The following is a 26,592-nucleotide window of genomic DNA, read 5'->3' as shown; positions in this document are numbered from 1 at the left end:
GCATTTTGGGATATTTGCTTATTTGGAAAAATCTGTTATGTCCAAAGGTAACATAAGCCTTCCTGTGCCTCTAAGCCTTACTACTTAATTCCTTGTATATTTTTTGTTTAATCTGTGCACTCATTCAGCTCCACCAGAAACTGCAACATGTCATTTTTTTATTGTTTGCTCAGTAAGACTTGAAGTCGACAGACCCCAGGGTCACGTGACCTGTCAAAATGTTTGACTTATAATTGAAATAACCAGTCGCCCTGGTAATAAAGGACTGCTGTCCAACACCACTAGATAAACAAAAGGCACATATTCACATTGTCTCAGTTTTTAAAAATATTAAACAGATGAGATATAGCACGTTAGCAAGTAATTGTCTTTGGCATGCTATCAGTTGTATTCTGTTTTGCCTTCAGACAGTGTCAAGTTAGCTGTCTTTCCCTGTCTCCAGTCTTTGGGCTAGGCTAAACTAATTATAATCCTCATCTTCCAAACATGTTTATTGTACAGTCACGAGAGGGCCATTGAAAAATATTTCCCAAATCGTCAAACTGTTCTTTTAAAGTAGCTAGAGAGTTAATGAAAACATTGTCTCCATTGTTTGACACCATTGCTTACAATGCATATTCCGTACTTGCTGGTTTTATTGCTACTTAAGTCATACAACTCTGAAGTCATGTTAAAAATCTGAACACTAAGAGGTTTTCATACCTGAATGGCATATCTTTTATCTCTGCAAACCTTGATAAATTATTAGCAGTCAATGCGAAGTCTTGTGGGTTTGAGTATTGTTTGTCGAAGCACCATGGGTTTGTATTTATGTACCAGCCAAAGAAGAGGCAAAAGTAATTTTACTCACCCTGTTTCTGGGATAATCTATTGAGTAATAAAAGTTGCTCAATGGGCTATTCCTCGTTTTGCTGGGAATCCCCCACTCCAAGAGCTGGTATTTAATAACAGCTGACAGCCACAAGTATCGCGAATATTGTAACACAGTTCTAAATCTCTCTGTCTCTCAGGCCTCCATGCGGACAAGTACCCCATCTAATAAACAGGGACAAGTAGAGATGCAGTGCGGCCCAGACTCCGGTCTGCTTCACTGGACCAGAACACAGCCATTTCATCTGTTGAGCCAGCAGGCCAAATCAAGTGGTCTTTATTAAAGTCGCTTTGATGGATTCACCCATGGCCTCCCCCGCTGTGATCTATCGCCTGTCCAGCCCTTGGAGGTCGTAATAAACTTGTTTAGCTGTGGGGTCACTGCATGCAAGCGGAGCATGTGCGTAAGCATGTGTGTGTGTGTGTGTGTGTGTGTGTGTGTGTTTGTGCGTGTGCGGGTCCCTTTTACAATTCGCGGCTCTGGTCTGTCGTCACGACAAGCGCTTCGTGTATTCATAGCCGCTGGCACTCAAACCACTTGTGATGATGTTTGTAGTTTCCTCACAGATTGTGGCATGATTGCATCATATATTTATACATAGACATTGAAGATACGGAGAGCCACAATAGCAGTGCCGTTATCCCTTTGAGTAGTTTAACTACGTCTTGAGCAGCGACTGCGGATTTCCTAACAGGGTAGTAAATCTCAGGAGCCTGCATAAGTCCTCCACAATCTCAGTGAAGCCATGCACAGTGTGTATTTTTAAATTATCAGAAAACAAATGTTTTTTTGTATCTGTGATGCTGACTTGGCTAAGCAAGACATGTGACATTTAAGGAAAATCTTCAGAAGTGTGAAGACAGAAGTGCTCCGTCTGCCCATTTGTCAGTGAATCAAGCACAATACCTAATGGATGTTGTTCACATCGCCAACCGTTGTCCTCATGTGTCGTCTTCCAGTTGGCGGCGGCTGCCGTCCCCAGCGTATACGGGCAGATGCAGGTCACTGTTTGTTGAGATGAAACCCATCCACTTTCTAAAAGGCACCGCTGGGGCTGGGGTTATTGGATGATTCATGGGATCAATGGCGTAAGGCAGTACTCGTCTGACTTCGTCGCGTCCGGCGTGTGTGGCTTGTTGGAAGTTTATGTAGCTGACATGGAAACATGCACCTGGCACTGCGGGTTGCAGGCATCAAACACTCTTCACTATTCCATCAAAGTAAAAATTGGGTTTACAGCTTTTGTTGCCAGATGTTTTTACAAATGTTTCATTTTTAAAAAGAGGATCACACCACTGAAAGGGGAATCTCCCTTTGTGACTCTAAATAATCTAGGAAGTATGTTTCTGAAGAGGGCAAAGCTGGTTATAGTTCTTTATGCTCTTTTATAAACATTGTTAAACCATTTGAGTCACTGAAGATTATTTAATGTTCAATATCGGATTGAACTACAATTTTCAAGAAGTACTGACGCTTTACAGTCAGATGGAATAAAGTTACAATCATAAGAGAATCATGGCTTGAAAACGTACATTACATATATATATCACAGGATTAATAAAGTATTTAGTGCCAAATCAAGACCCTTTAACTACATAGTAAACATTTTAATGAGTGAACTTTCTGTAAAATTTACAAATAGCTGTCTGTGAATCTATGCAGTTGGGAAGAAATACAGCAAATAGACAAAACACACAGCTCAAGGTTTCATATGTTAACATCAACATAGGTGTTGCCATACAGTGGTTCTAATGATGAATCAATTTATTCATTGGATTACGTTTTTTGGTGGAGTAACTGGTAATTTGTGTCTGCATAATAAGTTGTGATTCTGCGGCCTCTCGGCATCAATCTTCATTTTAATATAGTCTGGACACTTTGGTGACTAAATTTTGTGAGTGGAATTCCTCACACAGGAATTCGCTAAACAGTCATCTGCTGAGAGTCTGTGTTTGTCCCCAGGCAGTTGTTGCAGCAACCAGGATGTCCAACAGTCTGATTCCTCCTAAAGTAAACCAGTTTCTGGGCAGCATTGGCTGGAGGTGGATTTCTTTTCATTATCAGACATCATGAATCAGCCATGCTTTAGAAGTTTGCTGGGCGCACCATCATGGTTGTCGTAGTAGCCATCAGATTTGGACCCTTCCAGTAGTACCATTTGATGCCATTGTAGCGGACCACACTGGAAGAGGGAGGGTAATATATGCCATTCAGGTTGGACGGGCCGCAAGCCTCAAACCACCAACCTGGAGAGGAGGGAATGTGCCAGAGAGTTCGAGGGAAAAAGACAGAATTAATTGAATTCCAGCTCATGAAATGTAACACCTTAAATGTAACAGCTGTAGGTCAGCAGCAACTTTACACTGGCGCAGAGGGGTAATGAAATGCATCCCGGGACGTTTACAAGGGGGGAGGATACAAATGTTTAACAGGATGGGTTATAAGGAGAGACAGACTGAGGTGAGTGGGGGGAGGCCGCGTACCTCCTGACGCGAGCTGTGCACACTTGCAGGTGCAGTGGTCGTTGTCTCTGTCCTTGGTGCTGAATTGGGTGCCAGAGTGGGTAAGGCTGCTGGACCGTCCAGCTGTGCCGCTGAACCCCTCGGCATGAAGGCTGGTTATTAGGGAGGAGAAGAAGTGCAAAGAATTTCAGCCCCAAAAAAAAGAAGAAAAAAAAGAAAAGAAAGCAAAGCTCAGCCCCGGGCACTTCTATTCATTATTCAAAGCTGTGGTGGGAAACAGCTTGTTGGCAGCTCCAGATAGCAGCGATTGGTTACTGCCGGAAAACGCTTTGAACTTCAGTATCTCTGAAATCATCGTTTGTGGTGTTGTAAACTGAACACGGCACCATCATGTCTACCAATACGCTGACGGGATGAGAGGCAAAATGTCTGAGTCGGTGAAGTCCAACTTTGAGGAGTTGTTGCTCTCCGGCAACCAGCTTGTAGATCGTTTTGAATGTTTCCTTCTTTGTCTGATTAGTCAATGCCTCTGGGCAAATGTAACGTTAGAGTTTGGCAAGCAGAGTAAATAGGCAGCATCGTAGGTAGGGTGAGATCCAACGCTCCTCTCTTCTACCATGTCATGTAGTGGGTTGTGCTTTTGGATAAAGCCCTTGCCTAGAGCAGCATTTAACCCCCCCCAAAAAACCTGTGCATATTTTTTCACGGTTAAAATATTATTAAATAAAAATAACAAACAATCAAAGATTAAGAAGTTGTATATCCTCTGCAAGCCAATGACGGAGATCATAGCATTTTTTTGTACATGTAAAGTACATACCGTACATTGTTCCTCACTGTTACCAAACTTCAATAAAAAAAACTAACCTCAAAAACCTGTCATTATTTCTCCTCATGCTGTGCTATGTGAAACAACCCCAAGCCGCCTGACGGCAACCTCTGCCCACGTAAAATGACTTCACTCGTACTATTACCATACGGCAGCTCAGCAACAGAGCGATTGTGCGAGTGCGTGTGTGTTCCCGTCTGTCTGACCATGTGTGTCAGTGCGGGTTTGAAGAGCGTGGCAGTCGGGGGGTCAGCCCCGCTGTCTGGCCTCTCCTCTGCCCTGTCGTTCTGTCTGGTTAGAACTGTACTCTCCCCATGAGTTATGTGGACAACCCACCCCCTGTTCACCCCGTAGCCCCGGGGAACGCAGTTGTGATGACTAAACGACGAATCCTCCTCTCGAATTTGCACGTGCGCAGGGCAGGAGAGACCCATCGTGAAGGGGCAGCGAAATGGGAGCTGGAAATGAGAGCGCGCCGGGGGGAGCGGGAATAATGATGGAACATCAGCAGAGAGGGGGATTTTAGATGAGGGGATATTTTCTTAGAGAACTTTGTCTTTTTTCTCTTTTTTCTTTTCATGATGGATCGGTGATGTGAAGAAAAATTAAAAGCTATCAAACTAGACAGGATGGCAACCGCAGGCTACAGGATATCCTATTGGATGGGCTGGCCTGTGGACTGTGTGCTCCCCCTACTCTCCAAAAGCATTTGCATTAGCCATGACTTCCAGATGAATTAGTTCGGCTACATCCAGCCGACACCGCAGACCACAGGCCGATACTTTTCAAGGTGACTGTCTCTTTATATTGTTATTTTATCCTTTAGTAAACAAATATATTGTTACATTTAAAGTAATGCTCGCCATTGTTTTACAGGAACAGCTATTCTTGGCTAACTCAAAGGGGAAAGCGGTCTGTCATGCTGATGATTAATGTATGAATAATATTAATGAGTTGTAGGTGAAGACCTCTGTGTTGCTCTGGGGAACGCAATAGATGTAGCGGAGGGGCAGGATTGCTTTGGCTGGACTGGCTTCACGGCACCACAGTTGTGGTTTGGGATTAATAACAGAAACCCCTGGAAGAAGGCAGCATGTTGAGAGCGCTAGTAAAGCCGGTCCATCTTGAACTAGTTAAACAGAACATGATCTCAGAGGTAACAGCTACAGAGGTGATTATGTTCACTCAGGTGCCTCACCTCACACAGTGTAGCCCGCGGAAGAATTGTGAAACATTCAGTTTCGCCGCGCTAATTATGTGGAACAAACTCAGGCAAATTTCAATTTGCTGCACTATTAGGGATCTTGGAAAGCACACACCCACGCGTGATTATGATTTGTCATCTCTCCGAGCATCAGGTCTCAAGGGCAGATCCCTGTGAGTTTACATGGAATCTAAACTGAACTATTTGGGCTTGTGCTTTAACTTCCGTCTGTCGAGAAGGAAGTGCGGCTTTCAGCACACGCACACGTAATCTTGTTAGTGATTGCAGGGTTGCCGCGGGGCTTTGTTTGAGTTGTCAGTTCGTGGCAGGAGCAGGTATTGCAGAGCGTTTCTCCTTGGGGAGTTTTTCAAGGGCAGCGGTAGTTGTGGGTGATGGGGAAAAGAAAAATGGAGGCAGACGAAAGCGGCTGCGTGCCGAGCTCATCATTTTGAAAGGCATTAAAGAGGTTCCAAGTGGTTCCTTAACTCTCAGTGCTCGGGGATAAGAATACTTAGAGAATCAGAGGAAATAGAGGAATTTGAAATGTTGATAACGATTTATTGTCGTGATGTTAAGAGTCTTACAGCCAACGACTGAAAGGGTGTTACTGCATTGCAATCATACCACACAATAGAAGGCTCTTCATAAAACACTTAACTGAACTACAGTACCGTCATTATAGTCCTATTCATGTCGGATTTCTGTAAAAGTAAAAGAATTGAATTGGAGACTGGAGAGTGTAATACGTGTTTCACTCTAGCATTTTGTCTTATCTTGTGCTAATTATCAAACTACTTCATTTGACAATTCAAAAAAGCAAATTTTGTTCCAAGCCTTGCAAGTTTGAATAAATACTGCAAATGTGATTATGAATAAAATAATAAAATAATACATGTCATGCCGTGTGGTCACCTGTAGTTGTGGCCTTCTCCATCTATGTAGAAGCGGTCGTAATGTGAGAAGGCTTCGTTCCCCTCTCTGTCTTTTAGCTGGATGTGCAGACTGTATTCCTGGGAGTTAGTCAGCCTGTGAATGATATCATTTCCCAGCCAGTGTTCCCCAGACGGCTCTCCAAAGCCCTGGATTAGACACAAAGACGGAGAAACAATAGAACAAGAACATATTCTAGCAAGGGGGATGATTTGACCAGAGACCTGCCAAGTGTTTTTTGGAGTTGCTACGAAAATGGACCTCAATTTAAAACGTCACATTCATCATTTTGATGGCCCCAGGCAGTCAACTGATATCCTTCTCCCAAAGCACTGGGACCGGTCAATTGAGACATTCATTTCCCCTAATATTCCACTGATGCTCCACCTGGACTGACAACACTTACAGTCAAATAGAAACTGTCTCTGTGGACGGACCAACTGTTAAACTTCAGAGCTTGACATTGAAATGCTGCGTTTTTAGTGATGGGAGAACTGCAATGAATGATCACTAAATGTCATGATAAAGAATATAGGAAATTGTGTGAGGATACTTGGTGGTATTTTGATTAAAGATACAGGCAGGTGAAACAGAAAAACAGAGAAAGCTTGTTTCTCTCTTTGTTGTTGTTGTGATTTTACTGCTCTGACCGGGCCACGAACCGGTATGGGAGTCCGACGCACCAACCACTAGGCCAAAACCGTTAACACGTCTCTTAACACGTCTCTTAACATGTCGATGAGTGATGTTTACCAACTGCGCTCGCAGTGTTGTGTGGTGCGGTCTGCATCATTTTTTTTGTTTTTCGATTTACACAGCCTCGGGCTGCGCTGAAAAACCCGGATTTGTTTCAGCGCACCCACAAAAGCGACAGCTTTGCTCGCTGATTTTTACAAAACGTGGTTCGCTTAAGAATCGCTTACTGCTACTACTTACTTGCTTCAAATAGGGCGTGAAATTGAGAGTATGAAAATTATGAAAACCCCAGGCTGATGCTTTCACAGTCACCAGATGTCAACCAAACTGAACACCTGGGTCAGGAGGTACAGTAGAGATGGTCCGGGGTTCAATCCCCACTTCCCCCAATGTCCTTGGGCAAGACACTTAACCCTAAATTCCCTCTGACGACTGTACCGGCAGTGTGTGGATGTGACAGAAAAGTGCAGTAAATAGCAACGCTGTATGAATTTGTGTGTGAATGGGTGAAAGTGATTTGTGCTGTAAAGCAATTTGAGTGGTCAATCCATCAGTCAACCCTGGACAGGCTGCAAGTCTGTCTCTTGGCTGACATGACACAACATGCAAACTCCACACACTGCTAATCACTGCATTCCTGTGCTTATAGCATAATATATATATTTTTTTTTACATATTGAGTCTATTTCCAATTATTTTATTATTTTAATACTATTGTTTAGTGCTCTTAATAGTTCTCACATATTTATCAACTCATTTGTCAACTACGTGTACATTATGAAAAGGCAGAATATGCAGAATCAGCTCTAGGATGGGGAAATGTCACAAAGAAGAGTCAGGAGGGAATTTGAAATGCTGTGTCAGGTGGAAGATGCAGTAATACCAATATGATTTCGCAAGGAAAACATCAGTATTAGATGACAATGGGAACATGGACGTGATGGCTTTGACAGGAACGGTTTGCAGTGGGAGCGGATGATGTCGCTCCAGGGAAATGATAACAACATGCAATGTTCTATTCAAGAGACAGCCTAAGAGGAGGTCTCGTAATATGGCTTTGATTTTTGAATCTCAGAGGGTGGTCATGTAGAAAACCACATTTTGACTGACGCAGACGAACGCGAGGAGTCGACTTGTTTCTGTGTTAAGGCTGAATGGATTGAGATGCATATATTAGCCGACATTCAATTGGTGTATAACGATTAAGTGTTATTACTTCTATAATTAGGTTTTCTAGGCAGAATGGGAACAATCCAACTCTCCATCTGCAGAAAATAATCTTTATCCATTTGAAAAGAGGGACACATTTTGTCCTTGTTTAGTTGTAATCCACTTTGTCGAGCTGACAGACTCCCTTTGTCATCCACCTAAAGTGAGAGCAAATGTATAGTGCAAGTCTTGGAGCATTTATCATTTGATCAGCAGGTCTGGAGGCAACATTCGATCAACACTGACCACAGTCTCTAACTCTATGGAGAGTGGTCCGGGGCAGTGAGGTGTTTTAGTACATATGTTATCTGCCATCTGTGGGGCCCCTGCTCTCCCACGCCCTAAACTGGAGCCAAATATTTATCATCCACTTGTAAAAATATTGTTCTTGAAAGAGGTTTTAAAGCTTTATTTTTTTGTCGCCTTCTTTCACAGTCCTATTTGTAGCTCGTTTACAATCCAAACTATGGAAAATGATTTGTTCGGTGTCAAAAACCTAAACTAACCATGCCCACATGTTCTGTGTGTAATTAAACACAGTCAGAAAGCTTTTGTGTTCCTCCGTTGCTCGACAAAATATTGAATATTCATATGGAAAAAGCCTTAGGTGTGTGCTTGATTTGGCCAGAGCAGAGAATAAACTTCATAGTGATATTTGACTGTAAGGGGAGCTGTCTCTCGGGCTCAGGCTGCTGTCCACAAGCCGGAAAGTTGGTGGTTCGATCCCTGTTTCAGTCAGCTTGTGTGACAAGTCTCCTTGGGCAAGAAACTTAACCCTAAATTGCCTTTGACAGCTACTCCGGCTGTGAATATGACTTTGTACAGTCGTTGATAAGACCATAAAGCTCCATATAAATACTGTCCATTTACAGTATCCAGTTTGTTCTTTAGGTCTTGGATTCGGAAATGTTGTTATTGTCATCACCACACTCATTTCCCTTTGCAGGAAAGCTACTGAGATCTAAAGGAATGCATACAAACAGCAGAGCTCTGTGGTCACTGAAGTACATGGTGTGTGCGTGTGGGAGTATGAACAGGGAGAGGGAGTGAGAGCAGGTGCAATAACACGGGGGTTGGTAGAGAACATGAGGGCGGCCAAATCCAACAAGCGCAGGTCACGTGGGATCACAGGCCAGTCGCCTCCCACGCCTCTCTGTGCCGAACCACCCGTGGATAGTTATTCGAACCTCCTGTCCAGTCGCACAATACTGACCCATATACTTATACTGATAATGATGCACCCTAGCCCTGTCGTCTGAAGAACCCACCACTTTGTAGTCCCTCCACCCACGGTGGAAGTTGACGGAGCCGTTTGTCCGATGCTGCAGTACCGTCCATCCGCCACCTCTAGTCTTCATATCACAGAACACCTGGAATACAAGGAAAATTTGGAAACCAAAATTAATACTTTTTTGAGTACTGAAAAAAGTGTGGCTGTTTCAAAAAGAGTTAACGTATTGAAAGTTGACATCGATACTTGTTCTGATGCTTTGGCTTGTTTATTTAGTTAATTATCATATTAGATGTATCAGGAAAATATGAATTGAATCAGGAAACCTCTTTTTTTTCTCCTTTTCCATATTAATGATACGTGTTCTGCAGAAGAGTTAATCTGTAGTCTTGTTTCGAGTGGCGACTCTATTTTGAAGAACGTGAAGTTAGCAAAAACAGTGACCATAGTCAAATGTATCCCTGGGGCCAGAGCAGGTGACATTGAATCCTATTTGAGTCTGCTGGCTAAGGATATACGGCAGTAAAATTGTTATTCACGTAGGCAGTAACGAAACCTGATTACGACACAAAAGTGAATATGGATTCGGTGAGTAATTATGCAAAAACAATTTTGTGGTCTCTGTAGTTTTCTCTGGACCCCTGCCTAACTTGAACAGTGATGACATGTATAGCCGCACTAAACCGCTGGTTGTCGAGGTGGTGTCCAGATAATAGTGTGAGCTTTAAAGACGACGGCCGCACTTTTTGGAGAAAACCTGATGCGGAGAGTCCAGAGACGGTCCAGAGTTGGGACCAGGAAGCAGAGTTGCAGTCTTACACGCTTCTCTGCGCTTCTATTACAGCAGTCACCCCCACAATACCCCATAGAAACTGTGTCCGCCCCACTATACGCCATAGAAACTATGTCTACCCCCCGGCGACTTCAACTATCTAAACCCAAAGGAAATAAGAGAGGTGTGATTCATACAAACCTCATAAAGATCAACAAAACTCCTATAAATGAACCTAAAAATAGAACGATTAAATGTGTTAAAATCACTACCATCTAAATCTCTGTTAGTGAATGATGTGATAACTGATCATCACATTGATTTATTCTATATGACTTAAACCTGGATAAAACCAGAAGAATATGTTAGTTTAAATTAATCAACACCCCCACTTACAGTAATAATGATATTCTTCAAAGCACAGGCCGAGGAGGAGGGGTAGCAACAATCTTCCAATCAGACTTATTGCTCGACCTAAACATAGCTTTAACTCATTTGAAAGCCTAAGTCTTAGCCTCATACATTAGGGCTGGAAATGTCAAAAACAGTTCTTCTTCTTGTTGTACATCGACCACCAGGCCCTTACTAAGAATCATTATCTGAGTTGGTGCTTAGCACAGATAAAGTCATTATAGTAGGTGATTTCAACATCCATGTGGATGTTGCCAACGACAGTCTTAGTTCTGCCTTTAATTCACTAATAGAAACAACTGGTTTTATTCAACATGTAAATGAACCCACCCACTGTTTTAAACACACCCTCGACCTCGTTCTGACATTTGGCATAGAAATTGAAAATCCAGATGATTCGCACCTAGACTGGAAAAATAGTTGAATGACATATAAGAAATCTCTCTGAAATGCTAGAACCACATATTATTATTCACTAATAGAGGAAAATAAAAGCAACCCCAGGTTCCTCTTCAGCACTGTAGCCAGCCGACAGAGAGTACAAGCTCTACTGAACAGTCTATTCCTCCAACTATTAGTAGCAATGATTTCATGAGCTTCTTCATTAATAAAATGATTACCATCAGAGAAAATCTTAATCAGCTACTTCCCACTAATAGCACAGACACAATGTCTAGTACAGTAGCCTCAGAACCAACTAATTTATATAAAGATTGCTTTTCCACCACAGATCTGTCGGAGCTGACTTCACTGATCACTTCATCCAAGTCATCAACCTGTGTTTTAGATCCTGTTCTAGGTTGCTGGTTCGATCCCAGCTTCCCACATGCCGACGTGTCTTTGGGCAAAACACTTCAACCTAAATTGCCTCTGGCGGCTCTTCCGGCAGTGTTTGAATGTGATAGAAGAAAAAAAAAGCGCAGTGAAAAGCTGCTCAAAAAGCCAACTCTCGACCAAGATATCTTAGCTTACTACAGACCCATGTCAAAAAAACAAACATTTCTCCAGTGTAAAGCATCTCTGCATTGGCTTCCTATTAAACTCTGAATTGAATTTAAAATCCTGCTCCTCACCTACAAAGCCCTTCACAGTCAGACTCCATCCTGTCTTACAGAGCTCATAGTTATGCTTAATCTGCTTTATCATGAAAAATAAAACAAGCGTTAAAACATGTTAATCTCCCTTCATTAAGGTATAGTAAAATTAAGAATAGAGCCATTTATCGACTTATCAGTCCTGAGTGTGTATGTCTATAAACTGAGATCAATTTCAAGATGTTACACTTTGCAGGACCAGACCGGTCTAGTGGAGAAAAAAAAAGTGGTGAGGACTGACTAAAGAAATAAAACACGCTATAGTTTCTCTGTTATTTGAAGGATGCCTTGGAAGCCTCGGGAACTGATGGAGGGGGAATGCAGGGTGTCATGTAATGATATGACCCAGGTGGAAAGGAAAAACTAACATATCAGCATGTTCTCTTATCCCCTTGAGTGGGGGTTGAGGAGGAGGAATCTGCGTTTTTGGTAACACACTGTTTTCTTTCTTACTTGGCTGCACATTTTGCCATATGTAGATATGTTTGGAAGAACAAATAGGAATGAATTGCACTTGAAATGTAGACTTGTTAAGGGACTTGTTCTACATATTCAAAGTGTCTAACTGGACATATTCCCGCATCCCATAGGTATTGTGATTAAATGGCTGCGTGACTTGCTCCCGTGGGTAGTAAGATTAGATGCTTTTTGTAACTGAGACCCTACTTTAATCAAACAATGCATACCTCAGCGTTGGACTTTTATATGTTCACGTCTATATAATGTTGTCACCTCAAATTATAGATCCTGTCGTATTAATGATTACTGATGAACCTGAATTGATTTGCTTGGCTGGTTTCTTGAATTTCGTCCACCAATCAAACCACCCTGACCCGTCTCTAGAGCCGTGCAGTATCGATGTTGTTATGTGCACAGAATCCCGAGGGGTCTCTCTCTGTGTAGACATCTCAACTGGCTATTTAAAAGAAAAGATAGTTTCCAGTGCTTTTCCCGAAAATAGTTAAGCTGAATCAATGTCAAATGGAACTCTGGCTCTTACTGCAGAAAACCGCGCATACTGGCAATATGCTTTGATATTCGTCTGGCACATTAAGCCAATGTTATGACCTTAAAAGCATCACACTGGATACAACAACAGTGTCACAATAGAATTCTCAATAGACGTCATTTCCCCAGATGTGGTCATTACTCGGATTTAGACCAGATTCGTATGCAATACTTCAAATTCACTTATTATTGGCCAGCAAGGAGTCATTTAAGGCCAAATCCATGATATCACAGTTACAAATATTAATCAAATTGTCATTATTATTTTTAAAAAAGATAGGGGGCTTTGTAGAGATGCAATAGTTACTTCTGAATATGTGCTAAGAGAAAATCCCAAATGTGTTTCATTTTATGAGTCCAAAGAGCAGGTTCTGAAAATGTTCAAAAGATAGATCAGACGTATGTTTGCCTTTTGTCTCTGGGCCAACTGAGGAAGCCCATTCTCTGCTTCAAAATAGGGCAATTTGTATCTGCCCCACTTTTCCGCAGCCACCCAGCTCGTCAGCCACGTTGGAATTAGATTAAATAGATTAAAAGCAGCAATGATTTGCGGAGTACTAACATCAGCATCGGGGAAATGTGCACCAGCCCTAGTTTGCAGGAAACACATGGCACCAGTGCCCAATACCTACAGCTGCCTTGCCCCAAGGAAATGAAGAGGAAGCACAAGGGGGGGGGGGGGGGGGGGGGGGGGGGGGACGACAGAGGCAGCAGGAAATGTTGCCAACCAGCAAACTCAATTGAAAGTAATGTAACTGTTATCTTTCTTCTTCCCTGGTAAGCTCTGAGAGGGAAGATCCCAGCCAAGAACGCTGGCAGCGAGAAAGGGGAGCCTGCTGTTCCATGCCATGGTTGAGTTTGCTACTTCAGGTCAGAGGAGGCACTTGTTAAGCTTGTCTGACTTTGCATTCAGCAGTGTACACTCACTCACCATGAAGCCTGCAGGGCATAATGCTCTTGTTGCTTATTATTTTAGCTCCCCATAATGCAGCATGGCATTTCCATCAATCTCTGTACCAAAAATCTGAGAAAACTGCCGTTACCTCAGACTAGTTTGTCCTTGCTTTGTTTTCTGCAGTCCCAATAATAATGTAACGTGTGTGTGTGTGTGTGCGTGTGTGTGTGTGTGTGTGTGTGTGTGTGTGTGTGTGTGTGTGTGCGTGTGTGTTAGCTTCCCATTACGCAGTCTGGTAAAACCCAAAGTTAATACAAGTGAAATGATCCTGGTGCTAAATGCTGCAACAGAAATGGATTAAATGTCTCGTGACGAAAAAAAAATGTTACATGTCACAGTCTGTTATGTGATATTTGCAAGAAAAGGCCAGTGACCTTTAAAGCCTTCCTACCTTGACAGTCTGGGTGGAGTTAGGGAGGCGTATGCTGTATAGTCCACTTTCTGACGCTCCAGATCGCAGGATCTCTGCACAGTCCCTGAAACGGAGAGACTCCGCTTTGGGCATGCTGGAGATTTCTGCGAAAGACAGAAAGGCGTGTGTTTACAGATGGCAGCCCTTCTGCACACAAATGCCAACCCCATATGTGAGTTATCTCGTAGTGTTAAGCTCTCTCTTAAGCCGGCCGTGTATGTAATGCATGCATGTACCTAGTGTGCCTGACAATTACATGCTGCTCTAGGTGTTATTTAACCTTGAATCACAAATTCCTTGGTCATGAATTGAAATACTGTTGATCTCCTTTATGTCTGAATGAATTTCTGGTGGTTATTGATACACTTAATGAGTCTTGTTTTTTTTGTTGCCCTGAGGAGGTAATGATTCACAGGAATATAATAGAAAATATGTTGACAATATTTGTTAATGTCTTTTATACCCAACATTTGTCTTTTTATGTATATTTGCTCTGTTTTATTTGAAATAAATCATGTCGGCAGCACAAATTGCTCACTGAAAAATGTGGGGAGGGGGGGGGGGATCCCTCCGCCTTACCATTGCAGTGGTTAACCATGGCCAGCAGCTGCTGAACAGTGTCTGTGAGCACGGCCTGCTGTCTCTGAAGTAAGGTGCTGTTGAGAGTGGAGCTGCCCAGCTCACCCTGGAGCTGACCGACCAGTCGACTCTGCCTCTCCAGAAGCTCTTGAAGCTGCTGCTTCTCGCTCTGCAGGCCCTGCAGTTCTCTCCCATACCGAGCCTCCAGAGCCAAGAGCCTCTGTTCCAGAAAACTGTCAAAACAGCAACAACCCAAAAAAATGATGAAACATTCTGCTCACTTCTTTACAATTCACCGGAGAAAAGTAAAGATCAGAAGACATAATATAATATCAAGTGCCAAGATGAATATTGGATTGTACTGGGGAAGTAGATATTGTGGATAGGGTGCAGGTGGAGAATCTATCCTTTCAGCATTTCGCTTTCACAGTGGAGGTTGCACAGACGTGCACATTTACATGAGGATGACTAATAGACAGCACGACAGTCTCATTGGGCTAACGCCGTATAAACACCTGTATTGCAGCAGCACTCACAGATGGGCCTGTATGCTAAGCCTCTTGATCATAGCCATGAGGCAACGATCTCATAATGTGTGTGTGTGTGTGTGTGTGTGTGTGTGTGTGTGTGTGTGCCACCCCCCACCTTCAAAAATGAAGATCATAAATCCCCGCAGCCTGATCTTTATGGCTTTGACTAATGACTCTGCAGCAGTTATTTATTGAAACAATCCAGCGACCCAGATTGAACAAGCCACGTTTCAGGCCCATGCACACGCACTAAACGCGTGTCCTCAATCTCCCACTTTAGGCAGCGACTCGGTATGTGGCCCAGAAGGAAAGCTGGATCAATCCAAATCATTTTTTATCATCACCTCCATTTCACATTTGCTTTGCGGGGGGAGCACTCAATATATGTGGCAAAGCGAGCTTACAAATTGTTTTTCCGTCGTGTGGATTTTACTTTGAGGAACGGTCGGGGGTAGAGAATAGCAGTAACCCAGCACAGCAATGTTTAAACAATTAGGCGGATTGACTGAGCAATTATGATATTTTGGATAACATTGCAATCTGGTCAGTTCAAACTGCTTATGATCTGCTTTTTATTATTACTGTAATATAGATATAGCTATTATTTGGCTGTCTCTCTGCACTATGTACAGCACTTCCTGCAAATACCATTAGACATGTCATGCCTATGAAAACAAACATGTCACTCGCTCTTTTTAGTTTTGGCAGCAGTTCAAAACCAGGCTTCGTGCCCTGAAGGCCCAGCAGCAGTTGCCCCCTACAAACACTTCAGCACTTAATTCTCTCTTTCCTCCACAGCTGCCTGTCTGCAAATCTACTATGACCTTCCTAATTTCATGCGTCCCGTCATGGTGTTTACCCTCGTGAAGACGCATTCATGTCAGACACATGTAGCCAACTTGAAGGAGGAGGGCCAAAGGGCACAGTGAGGCCGTGCAGGGCCAGATGTGTAACAGGTGTCGGAGCTGGGGGGCTGTGTTCTCCAAGTCCCATTTGGTACAGACGGACGGAATGATCAACAACCACATACAAAGATAGAAAACAACCACTCCCTTCCACGCTGTCAAGCACCCTGTTCTTCACCCCTGCTGGCCCCGATCTGACCTTGTGTTCCTAGAGAGAAGAATGGGAAACCCCTCCTAACATGCACTGCAGACACACCAAACACACATGCGTACACAATAGGCATCATATAGTCGTCAAGTGCCCTGTTGCTCACATCGGTTGGAGTCATTCAGCAAACTGTTTCCCTGTGCTCGTGTCAGAAGGGACTGGTTTTCGTGCATGTCCATGTGCAGATACGGTATATCACTCTTTTGAAGGCCTTTTATATTTTGTGTGAAGGAGCTTTTTCCTGGGAAAACATTCTTTGGTACACAGGAAGAAATTCGTCTCCTACGGCAGCCACACCAGCTCATTTGGAATCAGGAAAAGGAAAAACAGCGGCTAGAGAGAATAGCGCCACCTACAGTGACTGAAGCCTCACTAACAAATTCAGAGATAAAAATCCAATTACGACGGACAGTTCTAGACGAATGGGTGATCTGTGGGTAGTGAGGAGCATAAAAAAAAGCAAGGACAGCAGAGAATGTTCAAAAACGAAGGCCAAATGACCTTCTGAAAAACCACTTCAGCTCCAACTACTGGACTAACACAAAGTAATGGCTTTAAAAATGAAGTGGCCGCTCACCTGTTTTTATCGCTGAGGCGTGAGATTTCCTGAGTCTGCAGGAGAATGTGTTTCTCCAGCCGGTTAGTGAAGAGAGAGTACTCGAGCAGCTGGATTTCCAGGCGGCTTGTCTGGTTTAACACCTACAGATTGATTCAAAAAACAGAAAAATATTCACAGTGTGTGCATAGGCAAGGGTCGATGGGAGGGATGAGAGATATTGATGAGGAGACTGGTGGATCAGAAAGGGTGCCCGCCAGCTAAAGTTACAAAAAAGGAGCCTTGAAGATAAAAATGATTGCACAGCACATCACAAGGCTCATAATGCTCATATTTGATCTTAGAATAAACCCATTTAGCAATAATTATCTCATAGGCACCTGTGACATGTTTTGAAGCTGCAGATGAAACAGAATGTGGAACAAAGCAGCTTACATGTTTGTTCAGGTTGCGGTTTTTACACCAACTTTGATAAGAGACAAAAAAGAAAGCATGTGGACCAAAACAAGCCCAGTCTGTAATAACAGCTCTGTGGCACGATTGAAGACACATCTGTGCTGTGCTACTGAGCTTCATGTTTTAATTGGCTTGTTGTCAAATGCCGAGCTCATCCCATTGTGCCAATCAGAGCCTGTCGCACCAAGTACCAGCTGCTGTGAAGCAGTTGCCGCCACCTTTGGGCAAGGCTTCTCAGCAGGCTGCATCTGAGTTACACTTGATTAGCTGTTCACCAAAGTTATTTCGCAAGTGACCTGATGGGCATTTTGATTGGCTGAAAGATCTTGACCTCAGGTTTACTCACCTGGGTCTCAACGTCCGTCAGTTTGCGAGTCTGCTCTGCTGATTGGCTGAGGAGGTTGGTTCCCATCTCAAGCATGGCGGCTGTCTGGGTGTGTACCGCAGTTCTCTTTATTTCGTCCATCCCAGAGCGCACATTCTCTTGGATGAAATTCTCCAGCTGTAAAGAAAACAAACGGACTCTGGGAATATTCTCTGCAATGTCCGATTTTGGGTCATAATCATGCTTTAGGGGATAATGTCCCTATGGTGCACAACTTGTTGCAGCAACCTTATAGTGATCTGTATTTGTCGCCTCAATCTTCTCAAGTACTGTCACAAAGTCATGGAATTCATTGTCCCCAGGGCAGTGCCAACTTCTTGCCACCCATCTATCCATCTATCCATCCACCTGCTGGTCGTCCTCAGGCAAATGCAGAACTCGCATTAAGAAAGTGATGTAATAGACAGGCAGTTCAATGGTATATGACGGGGGTTTGACATCATTATATTCATGTGCTGGACTTCGCTTACACACTGTAATCAATCACAAGCTCACAGAAAGAAGCATTGACGAAATCCCATCATATGTTACAGCAGGAGTAAAAATAGGCTGGCATCCGTCTTGCTCCAATAAATATATTTCCTTATTAATGTAGCTGGTTTGAGCAAATGGCACCGGAAAGACAAATTTGACTTTTTCCTGCCGTGAAAGATGGAATTTTGTTTGATGTTTAACGGTCAATGGCCTGTGCCTTTGCAATAAGGCAAAGTAGAATATCGAACCAGGGAGAGTATTAATATTTATGAGGTTTCTGGGGAAAAGGGATCAGGCTTTATTTTGTGAAACCACACAGCTGGAAAATGAAGTCTCTGGAGAGAAAGCATTCAAAATTACCCAGCAAATGAGTGGCTAACCGCAGGAATCTTCGGGCATTCAAATGAGACGAAGATTGTTATTCTATTTCCATTACAAATGTCCATCTCAGAGAGGAATAGGATTATAATAATCAGCTGTCACAGAAGAGGGTGTTTAAATTTTTGTGAAGTTTATAAAATGCTGATCCAAGACACGGAGATTAATCAGCAATAAATTGTTTTCCTGCTAGTAATATTTCTCTCTTTGTCGTTTACTTTCTCCATCTCTCTCACTAACTCCCTTGTTCTTTCAAACTCTCCCTTTTCCTCCCTCTTGGGCTGTAAAACTAAAACAGCAAAAAAAAAATTAAATCCCTCCATTATGAAAGTTATGAAGCGATTACCAAACGGATTAAAGCCAACTCCGATAGAAAAGCGAAAGATCCCTGCATCATAATCAGCCTGGTGTATTGAAGCCACTGTCGGCTGCCTGTCCAAAGTGTTGCCATTACAGCCTTCTGTAATAGAGCTCAATCCATGGGGTCTCGATACACTCCGTCTCCCACTGCCAGTTGAGTTCATTGTGGCTGTCATACACTGCCCTATGCAGCCAGATAAACCACACTTGTGATGTAGTGTGATTCTGTTTTATTGTCTAAGAGGGACAGAGGAGGGGACAGATGTGAGAAATCATAGGAGTGGTTTCAGGATATCTATATCTTTGTTCTCACTTGTTCTCAGCCAAAGTCACAGAAGACGGTGGAATCATATCTGCTGGGTGTATCGGCAAATGATAGTGATGGTCTGAGGCACACCAGGATGGTTGTATGGGCGTGAGGGACGGGAATGAGTATTTTTCGATGAAAACTTCTCCCCAATACAATTCAGTGGAGGAGGATACAATTTTGTTTGTGGTGCCCGAATCATTTTTAAGTTGATATTTACAAAAATCACCACTGACATATCTCTAAAGAGACAATTATTCTGGACAATCCTCAGATGTCACAGTGGACAGTTTTCATTCCATTCACATTCTGCTACTCTGTCTAAGTATTGGTCTCTGTGAAAAGGTTGACAGCATTTACACTGGGTGATCCAGAGTAAACGGGAAAATGTTTCTTGAGTCATGTTGCTAGCCATGCGAGAGGCGAGGCTCTAGGGATGAGAGTGTCAGTCAGTTCACCGCTTTGGTCCTGACTGAAGTATCCACCTCTAACTGGAGCAATCTTTGTCTCTGTCTGTCTCTCTGTATATCGATTTATACAACAACTGCTCATCCGATCGATAACAAACTTTGTAGGTATAGTTGAGTCAACTTTTCTTTTTAATCAAGAAAATGTAACTGTAAATTGCACTTGCTATTACTACGGCAAGGATTGAGGATTCAATACAATTCCATATTGTTTGTTTAGCGTCAACTCAAAACATTCATAATCTCTGGGCATTTTACACAGTGAGCTTGAGACCTTACAAAAACCAACAGTTCCAACAATGAGCAAAGACTCGGCAACAATGGAGGGGAAAAAAGGCCCATAATATGTAACTGATGACATCATCAAAGGTCATGTTCATTGTTTGCAATAGACTCGAAAAATGTTGAATGGATCATGGTCATTTTTTTTAACATGCGGATATTTTTCTAAGAAGGATTAGAATCATTTTTGTAATCCCGTAACGTGTTATCTAGCACCAACAGTTGGCCTAATTCTTCACTTATTAAGTGAAGTACAATGTGGTCCAAGAATTTTGTTGTTAGTACCTCCACGAGGTGGACATTTGTGGGTTTGGTTTATATTTATCAATTGGTTATGGATGGAATTGACAATCATGAATAGTAATAACTCAGCTTTCTGTCAACCCCACTTTTCCTCTCTCACCAAAAACCAAAAATGTAACTTTTCCCCATACATGCCCAAACGTGTTCATAAGCAAACTAATAACATTTTTAGTGCTACTTAGGCTAATTTAAGCATGCTATTATGCTAAACTAACATCTTTAACATGATGAACATAATAGTATTCCAGCTAAATCTTAGCATGCAGACATATCACTATGTAAAGTGCCTTGAGACAATGTATGTTGTTATATGGCGCTATACAAATATAATTTAATTGAATTGAATTGAATAGCAGCACCAGCTAAGAGCACCACTGAAAGCACAGCCATTACAAGGCCACCCCGCCCTGTATGAGATACATAGATGGCAAAAACTTTGTTAAATGAAACCAAATAATTAACGACCCTTGAAAGGTAATTAAGACATTTTGAGACTGAAGATCTGGAAAATTGGCACATGTTAAAGGCAAAGAAAGAAAAGGAGGACCAACAATGGCCACCCAGGCGGGCCTAGGCACCTCGACCTCTATGCAATACTTCTGCATTAGCATCATCTAGACAGCCTCTTCAAAGTACTGACTAAAACATGCTCACATCCCTTTTGCCAACCACTCGGGCCAGCAGAAGGCTGAAGGGACTAGATTTTTTTTGAAAGAAATAATCCTAGTTTCTTCTTGGAAACAGCGAATAAATTAACTGGAACATTAATGCAGCCCTGTTGCACTCATCCAGTTGGAGATTTCTCTGTGGAACATGGCAGATGAGAATGTTTGCTCCTACATTTGGATGGAATGCTCAGAGTAGTGCCCACGACCTCCCCGGGGAGCTCTTACTGAGATCGGACAAAGTTTCAGCGACGTGACCCTGTCTCAAGTTCTTTTCCGCATGCGTATCACCCTTGTCTCCCCAGTTTTGCGGACCGGCTTAATGAGTTCCACCAGGTGCTGAAAAGGCTCTGCCGTCTAGGGTCAAATGTTAGAAAGGCCATGCTATGTTTGTGTGGAAATCCTACCTATAGATCATTTATGCATCACTTTGGCTCGATGGGGGTAACGTGGTGAAAGGTAGGATCATTGTGTTCATTCCGAGAGAACAAGATGTGTCTCATTAGAGTTTTTAATCACATCTCTGGTGACAATAGTATGAGAGGCTACATGCATTGCATACATTTTCCTCCCTCCCTACAGGGGGAGAATGTGGCTAAGATTAGTGCAATGTGTGATGCTTTTGTATTGATCAATTTATCCTTTACTTTGCAGGCTGTATACATGAATGATATACCTTGCACAAAAGGAAAAGTGTGGGCTCTCTCTCTCTTATTTGTCTGTCTCTCCATCTCTGAAACACACATACACATACAGTGTGGCCTCCTGGGACGCCTCCCATGGAAGCTAGGTATCCATCTCTCAGACAGAGTGCGCACAGGGGAATTGAGTGTGTGTTTTCAAATGTGCGTTTCACACTGCGTGTCAGGAGAGCGCCGAGAAGACACACAAAAGAGTTTGAGATCTGATGGTCGATGAGTCAAGGTGTGAGATGAGACACATGCATCATCCCAGAGCTGCAGAACGGTCCAGAAGTGAAGGAGCTGGGTCAAGAGGAACAGGGTGTCAAAATAAAAAGGAGAAGAGGGAACGGGGAGGTCGAGAAAAACACAGGCGATTTTGTGGTGAGCACAGGAAGTGCTTTGGCGTTAATATTTGTCAATTTTCAAGTCCTGAAATATAATCAGCATGTTTGCCTTCAGTCGGCCAATCTAAACACGACGCTTATAATCAGCCCGAGGATTAGTGTCGACCATAAATATTCTGAAAGAGATGCAGAGAAGAATAGAGGGACGGGTGGAGAGGGGTGGCGTGTCAGTCAGTCTGTCCCAGACAATGGCCCCACACTGATTCTGTGCCCTGATGACCTTAGCAATGAAAACACTATTGTGAAGCCACTTTTAATCGCATCCCTTCATTTTAGTCCGTCATAATCCCAGTTAAATGGAAATGCATAGGCCAACAGCCCAGCAAAGAGACATGCCGCAATGTGTCTCCCACAGATAAACACTTTTATTTCTCACAGAGGAAATGTGTAATATTTTTATTTTAAATAACTTAGTCCAGTTTTTTCTTTTTCAACTTTGGCAAATAAATCAACTGGAACATGAGTCTAAAGTGAAATTTCTGTGTACGCGTGTGTGTGTGTGTGGGGGGGGGGTGGACACACTCATTTAGAAGGTTTAACATTGTGAGATATATCTGGCTCCACCTCATATTAGCAAACTTATTTCATCTTGTCTTCTCCCCCCTCGCATGCAACAGGGAGTTCAGGCATCCCAGTAGTCTTAAATTCAGATAAACACTCACACACCAAGCGTTGTCATGGAGCCACATGTGCACACACAAAGCATCCAGGAAATCCCTGCGCAGCACTGAACTTATCAATAACGAAGGGTTGTTAACAAATGTTATCGGAGAGTTTACAAACGCGGACACTCCTATGCTTTTTCTGTACCATTTAGTTTAAAGGTCTGCAGGTTAAAGTGAGTCAAGATTAAGAAGAAGTGTGTGATGGGAAAAGTTAGAATAAGCCTGTTAGATGAAAGTGGCTGTTTTAGGTAAAAGTTCAGAGGTCTTACTTTGTGCAGCCACTGGGTATTATTCTCCATGGCACTCTCCAGACTCTCCAGCTTTCTCTCCTGCCAGGAAGACCTCTCCTTTTGGGCCTTGCCCTGCTTGGCTTGGCTCGAATCTGGCTCGGCCTCGGGCGGGGAGTCCCTCTGGAGGTCGTTGGTGACCTGGAAGTCCGTCGGGGGATGGCAGTGCTCCACCTCGGGGAGGACGAAGGTGTAGCTGCACGGGCCGTGCTGCACGCGGTGCTGTTGTCGCTCCGAGCCGATGGCAGTGGCCAGCAGGTAGGCCAGGTAGGCGAGGGTCAGGGCCAGCAGGCAGCCCATGACAGGGGAAGGAGTCAGGCCCAGGTGAGTTTCCCCCTTCGTACTATGTATCGCTCTCCTCTTCTCCGCTCAGTCTAATCCCGGCCACTGCTGTTTTATCACTTTGCTCTTCTTCTCTTTTGGATGGTCCTCCTCTTTGCCGCATCCGCAAGTCTTTTTCAGCCCAGTTTGTGGTCCCGATCTTCAGGCAGACAGAAAACACACAGACACACACACACACACACATATATATGCATATATATTTATAGACACTGACACACAATTGCACACAGGAAAGGAGGATTGCCTCCTATTGCAACTCCAACACTCTCAGCTCAGTCCAGGAAACCGACAGCAGACTTCCCTCCCACCATTTATCTCTCTTCTGAAAAGTTGCTCCCCTCACCGCCTTCTCTTCAGGCTGCTGGAGTCCATGTGTTGGTCTGGAGGAGAGAGGAGAGGAGAGGAGAGTGTCCCGCTTCAGGATGTTGGCTGAAGTGGGAACGCTCTGAAAGTACACAAACACACACACACACACGCACACACAGAGAGAGAGAGAGAGAGAGAGAGAGTGGCGTTCATCTACACACACACACACACACACACACACACACACACACACACCTCCTTAGCACATAATCACTGAACCACCCTTCCCTCTTTCACTTTCTCCCTCCTTCTTTTGGCGCTCCTGTCCTGTTCGCGGGGGTTACAAGAGGAAGTGACAAAAATATGCACTGCTCACCACAAGAGCACAAACCTCGAAACTTTCTCTGACAACATTTTGCTCCCTCCCATTCTCCACCCCTTCCCCCCTCTCTCCCACTCCCACTCGGTCGGTTTATTGGCATGAGAAGGACTGCCAAAGCATGGTATTGTAGTGTAATAATTAAGAAAGAAAGTAGTTAGAATATTCCAATCTAAAGGTTCCCTCGCCAGCTGTTCCAGGAGCTTTGATTGCAATTCTTGGCGCTTTCAACCATTTTATCTAAAAGTCTGTAAGATATACTGGAAAAAAGTAGTGAGTCAGGAATATCTAATGAAACCAACCACCTATACTGATCAGAAAACCATTTTAGCTGTGTGAAGAAAAATGTTCTCGGTTTTGGCTTCATTGTGCTTAACTTTGTCGAGAAATGTGTGATACAAATGACGTTTGCCTTTTTATGAATGAATATTGTTGGCCGATTTGGAGGGAGTAAGGTTCAGTGCATTTCCAATGTGATCAAGAATGGAATTACTCTTTATAGGTTTTTCCAGCTTCACAAGTACTACACTGATCGTGTGTCTCTCTCATTCACAAACATTGTCAGGTTAACCTGCCTCTTCATCACTTTCCATTTCCTCTACAAACTGTCTTAACATCACTTCCACCTGCATCTTTGCCTGTGGTGTCGATCCTGATCATGTTTTGGACCTTTCCAGAGATACTTTGGATTTTGTTTGCCTAATTAAATATATCTGTATCCTTGTTTGTTCTTGTTTTTTTTCTCTCTGTGTACAGACTTTTACACGTACCTCCTGATTCACACTATTTGGTTCCTTTTCTGAGAACCGTGACAGAATTGTGGTTTCATTCGAACTGCTGCGGTTTTCTGATGCATTGCACTGCAAAGGCTCACTCAGCCTCGTCTCCTGATGTTCAATATAAGATGCAGTCCACACTACAGCACAGTTCGTCCATTCAACTTTTAGTCTGAAGGGATGTAGTCACAGCAGGGCAACAGACGCACTTTCAGTATGTCCTGCTTCTTTTCAAGACTCTCTTGTCTCAGTGATCAAGTACCACTGACTCAAACCAGTAAAACAACACTCTCCAGGGATAATAATAGAGGAAGTTGTCCTGTCACACAGCCAGCGTGAGGGCTCTTTGTTGGCTTCCTGGGATCATTAGTCCCAAAGAGGAAGGAACCATATTATACTTTCAAATTGAACATTTTCTTCCCTCCTCAGCTTTGCTGCATTCGTTCCAATGCTAATATGGCATTAGGGGACTAACGTATGAAGTCGTATGCACTGTGGAGTCGTAACCTTTATCTCCCAAGCATTCCACGCTGCCACTGTTGTGTGGACGGTTAATGACCCAGCGGCTTTAAAACCCAGTGTGTGGCCCCATCGCTCAGCATACATGCATGCATGCACTGTATATACAGCACCCACCTTTGCAAATTTCATTGCATAGGTTATGGTGTAGATGTATGTGTGAAAGAAAAAAACAAAGTATGTTTTTACTGCATCCTTGAATTATGATGTGTTTTTTGTTCTGTGAAATGGGTTGTGAAATGTGTTGATCACATTAAATGACTTTCAACAACTGTTCACAGCATGAAGTATTCTGTATTAATTATGCTTGTCATAGATAATTATCAGATGACACTTCGTTTTCAGTGATGTTCCAGAATTGCAAAACTCTGGAAACTTGTTAATGAGCAACTCAAGATAATTGAAAAGAAAAAAGTTCTACCACAAAAAAGCATGCTCCTGTTTTTTAATGCAAAATGTATATACAAATGAGATTTGTTTTAAATGAAATGAAAGATGGGTATAGTGGGTGTGGTGTGTAACAGGAAGAAACTGAGTAAGGATTTTGTGCAAACTCACTGACTGTAATATCCAGAGGGAGAATGTTGTCCCCCTTTGTGGCCCCTTTCTGGAGATTTAAAAGAGCGCATATACAGATTTTATTGCACCCAGTTTTTCATATAAAGACAGACCGAGAAGAAGATGGGATTAGATCATTTTGGCAGAGGACTGGAGTGGCAAGGAGAATGATAAATGGATATGATTATATATGGAGCTGAAACAATCAAACTGCCTCAGGTCGGTTGTGTGTCCAGAAATACACTGTGTACCTTTGTGCTGTTTCCAGGGTTCAGTCACAACATGAGGCTAAATATTAACAAAATATTAAACAGAGTCTGCTTTCAGTTACACAACTGAATGTGAGTGAAAGTGGGAAAGTGGCTGTGTGCTGAGGGGAGTTTGACTGCTCTCCAGTATTCTTTCATAAAACAAGTATCTGTTCATAAAACAGGCCAGCGTCTCATTGTAATTCGTTCTGTGTAGTATGTCACATACAATATATCTGTGCATGCAGGCAGGCGTTAAAGTGGGATTTGGCAGGTGGGGGAACCCCTAAAATCCGAATGGATCATTTCTGCAACATTATCAACAAGTGTTTACGCACATTATCTTAGTTGGCTGTGGTTGGCCAGTGGGCCCAGGCATGCGGCACTCTCTCATGCACACCCCGAATGACAGGCACGCAGAGAGGGGACGAAAAAAGTTTCTGACTGTCCACCAACCCACCAATTAACAGCACATCAGGATTGGTC

The 26,592-nt window shown here is 43.1% G+C and overlaps 1 protein-coding gene across 3 annotated transcripts; it reads right to left on the bottom strand.

Annotated features, from left to right (window-relative positions):
• Positions 1-2,463: 2,463 nt before the first annotated feature.
• On the bottom strand, positions 2,464-24,725 carry angpt2b (angiopoietin 2b). 3 transcript variants are annotated; one of them, XM_035621179.2, is made up of 10 exons: positions 23,629-24,725; positions 22,961-23,459; positions 17,665-17,820; positions 16,884-17,005; positions 14,664-14,896; positions 14,064-14,188; positions 9,470-9,571; positions 6,279-6,445; positions 3,355-3,485; positions 2,464-3,117 (listed from the first exon to the last, which is right to left on the bottom strand). In XM_035621179.2, exons 2-10 carry the CDS (start codon positions 23,276-23,278, stop codon positions 2,957-2,959), a joined length of 1,515 nt encoding a protein of 504 aa, XP_035477072.2. In that variant the 5' UTR covers positions 23,279-23,459; positions 23,629-24,725; the 3' UTR covers positions 2,464-2,956. The 3 variants fall into 3 exon arrangements, with proteins under 3 accessions (XP_035477072.2, XP_035477069.2, XP_035477071.2); XM_035621176.2 differs by having other exon boundaries at positions 23,664-24,725; XM_035621178.2 differs by having other exon boundaries at positions 22,961-24,725.
• Between the last annotated feature and the right edge of the window lie 1,867 nt (positions 24,726-26,592).

This window comes from Scophthalmus maximus, chromosome 22 (genome assembly GCF_022379125.1).
Source record: "Scophthalmus maximus strain ysfricsl-2021 chromosome 22, ASM2237912v1, whole genome shotgun sequence".
Taxonomy (NCBI): Eukaryota; Metazoa; Chordata; class Actinopteri; order Pleuronectiformes; family Scophthalmidae; genus Scophthalmus; species Scophthalmus maximus.
Note: the sequence above shows the minus strand (reverse complement) of the source record. Positions and strands in the feature narration are given on the sequence as shown.

Excerpts from the sequence above, each read along its gene's own strand:
- angpt2b (XM_035621178.2), bottom strand. The coding sequence starts at position 23,278 with ATGGGCTGCCTGCTGGCCCTGACCCTCGCCTACCTGGCCTACCTGCTG. Across the intron at positions 14,189-14,663 it reads CATGGTTAACCACTGCAATG|AAATCTCCAGCATGCCCAAA; the intron begins GTAAGGCGGAGG and ends TGTCTTTCGCAG. Across the intron at positions 9,572-14,063 it reads ACTCCACCCAGACTGTCAAG|GTGTTCTGTGATATGAAGAC; the intron begins GTAGGAAGGCTT and ends CTTGTATTCCAG.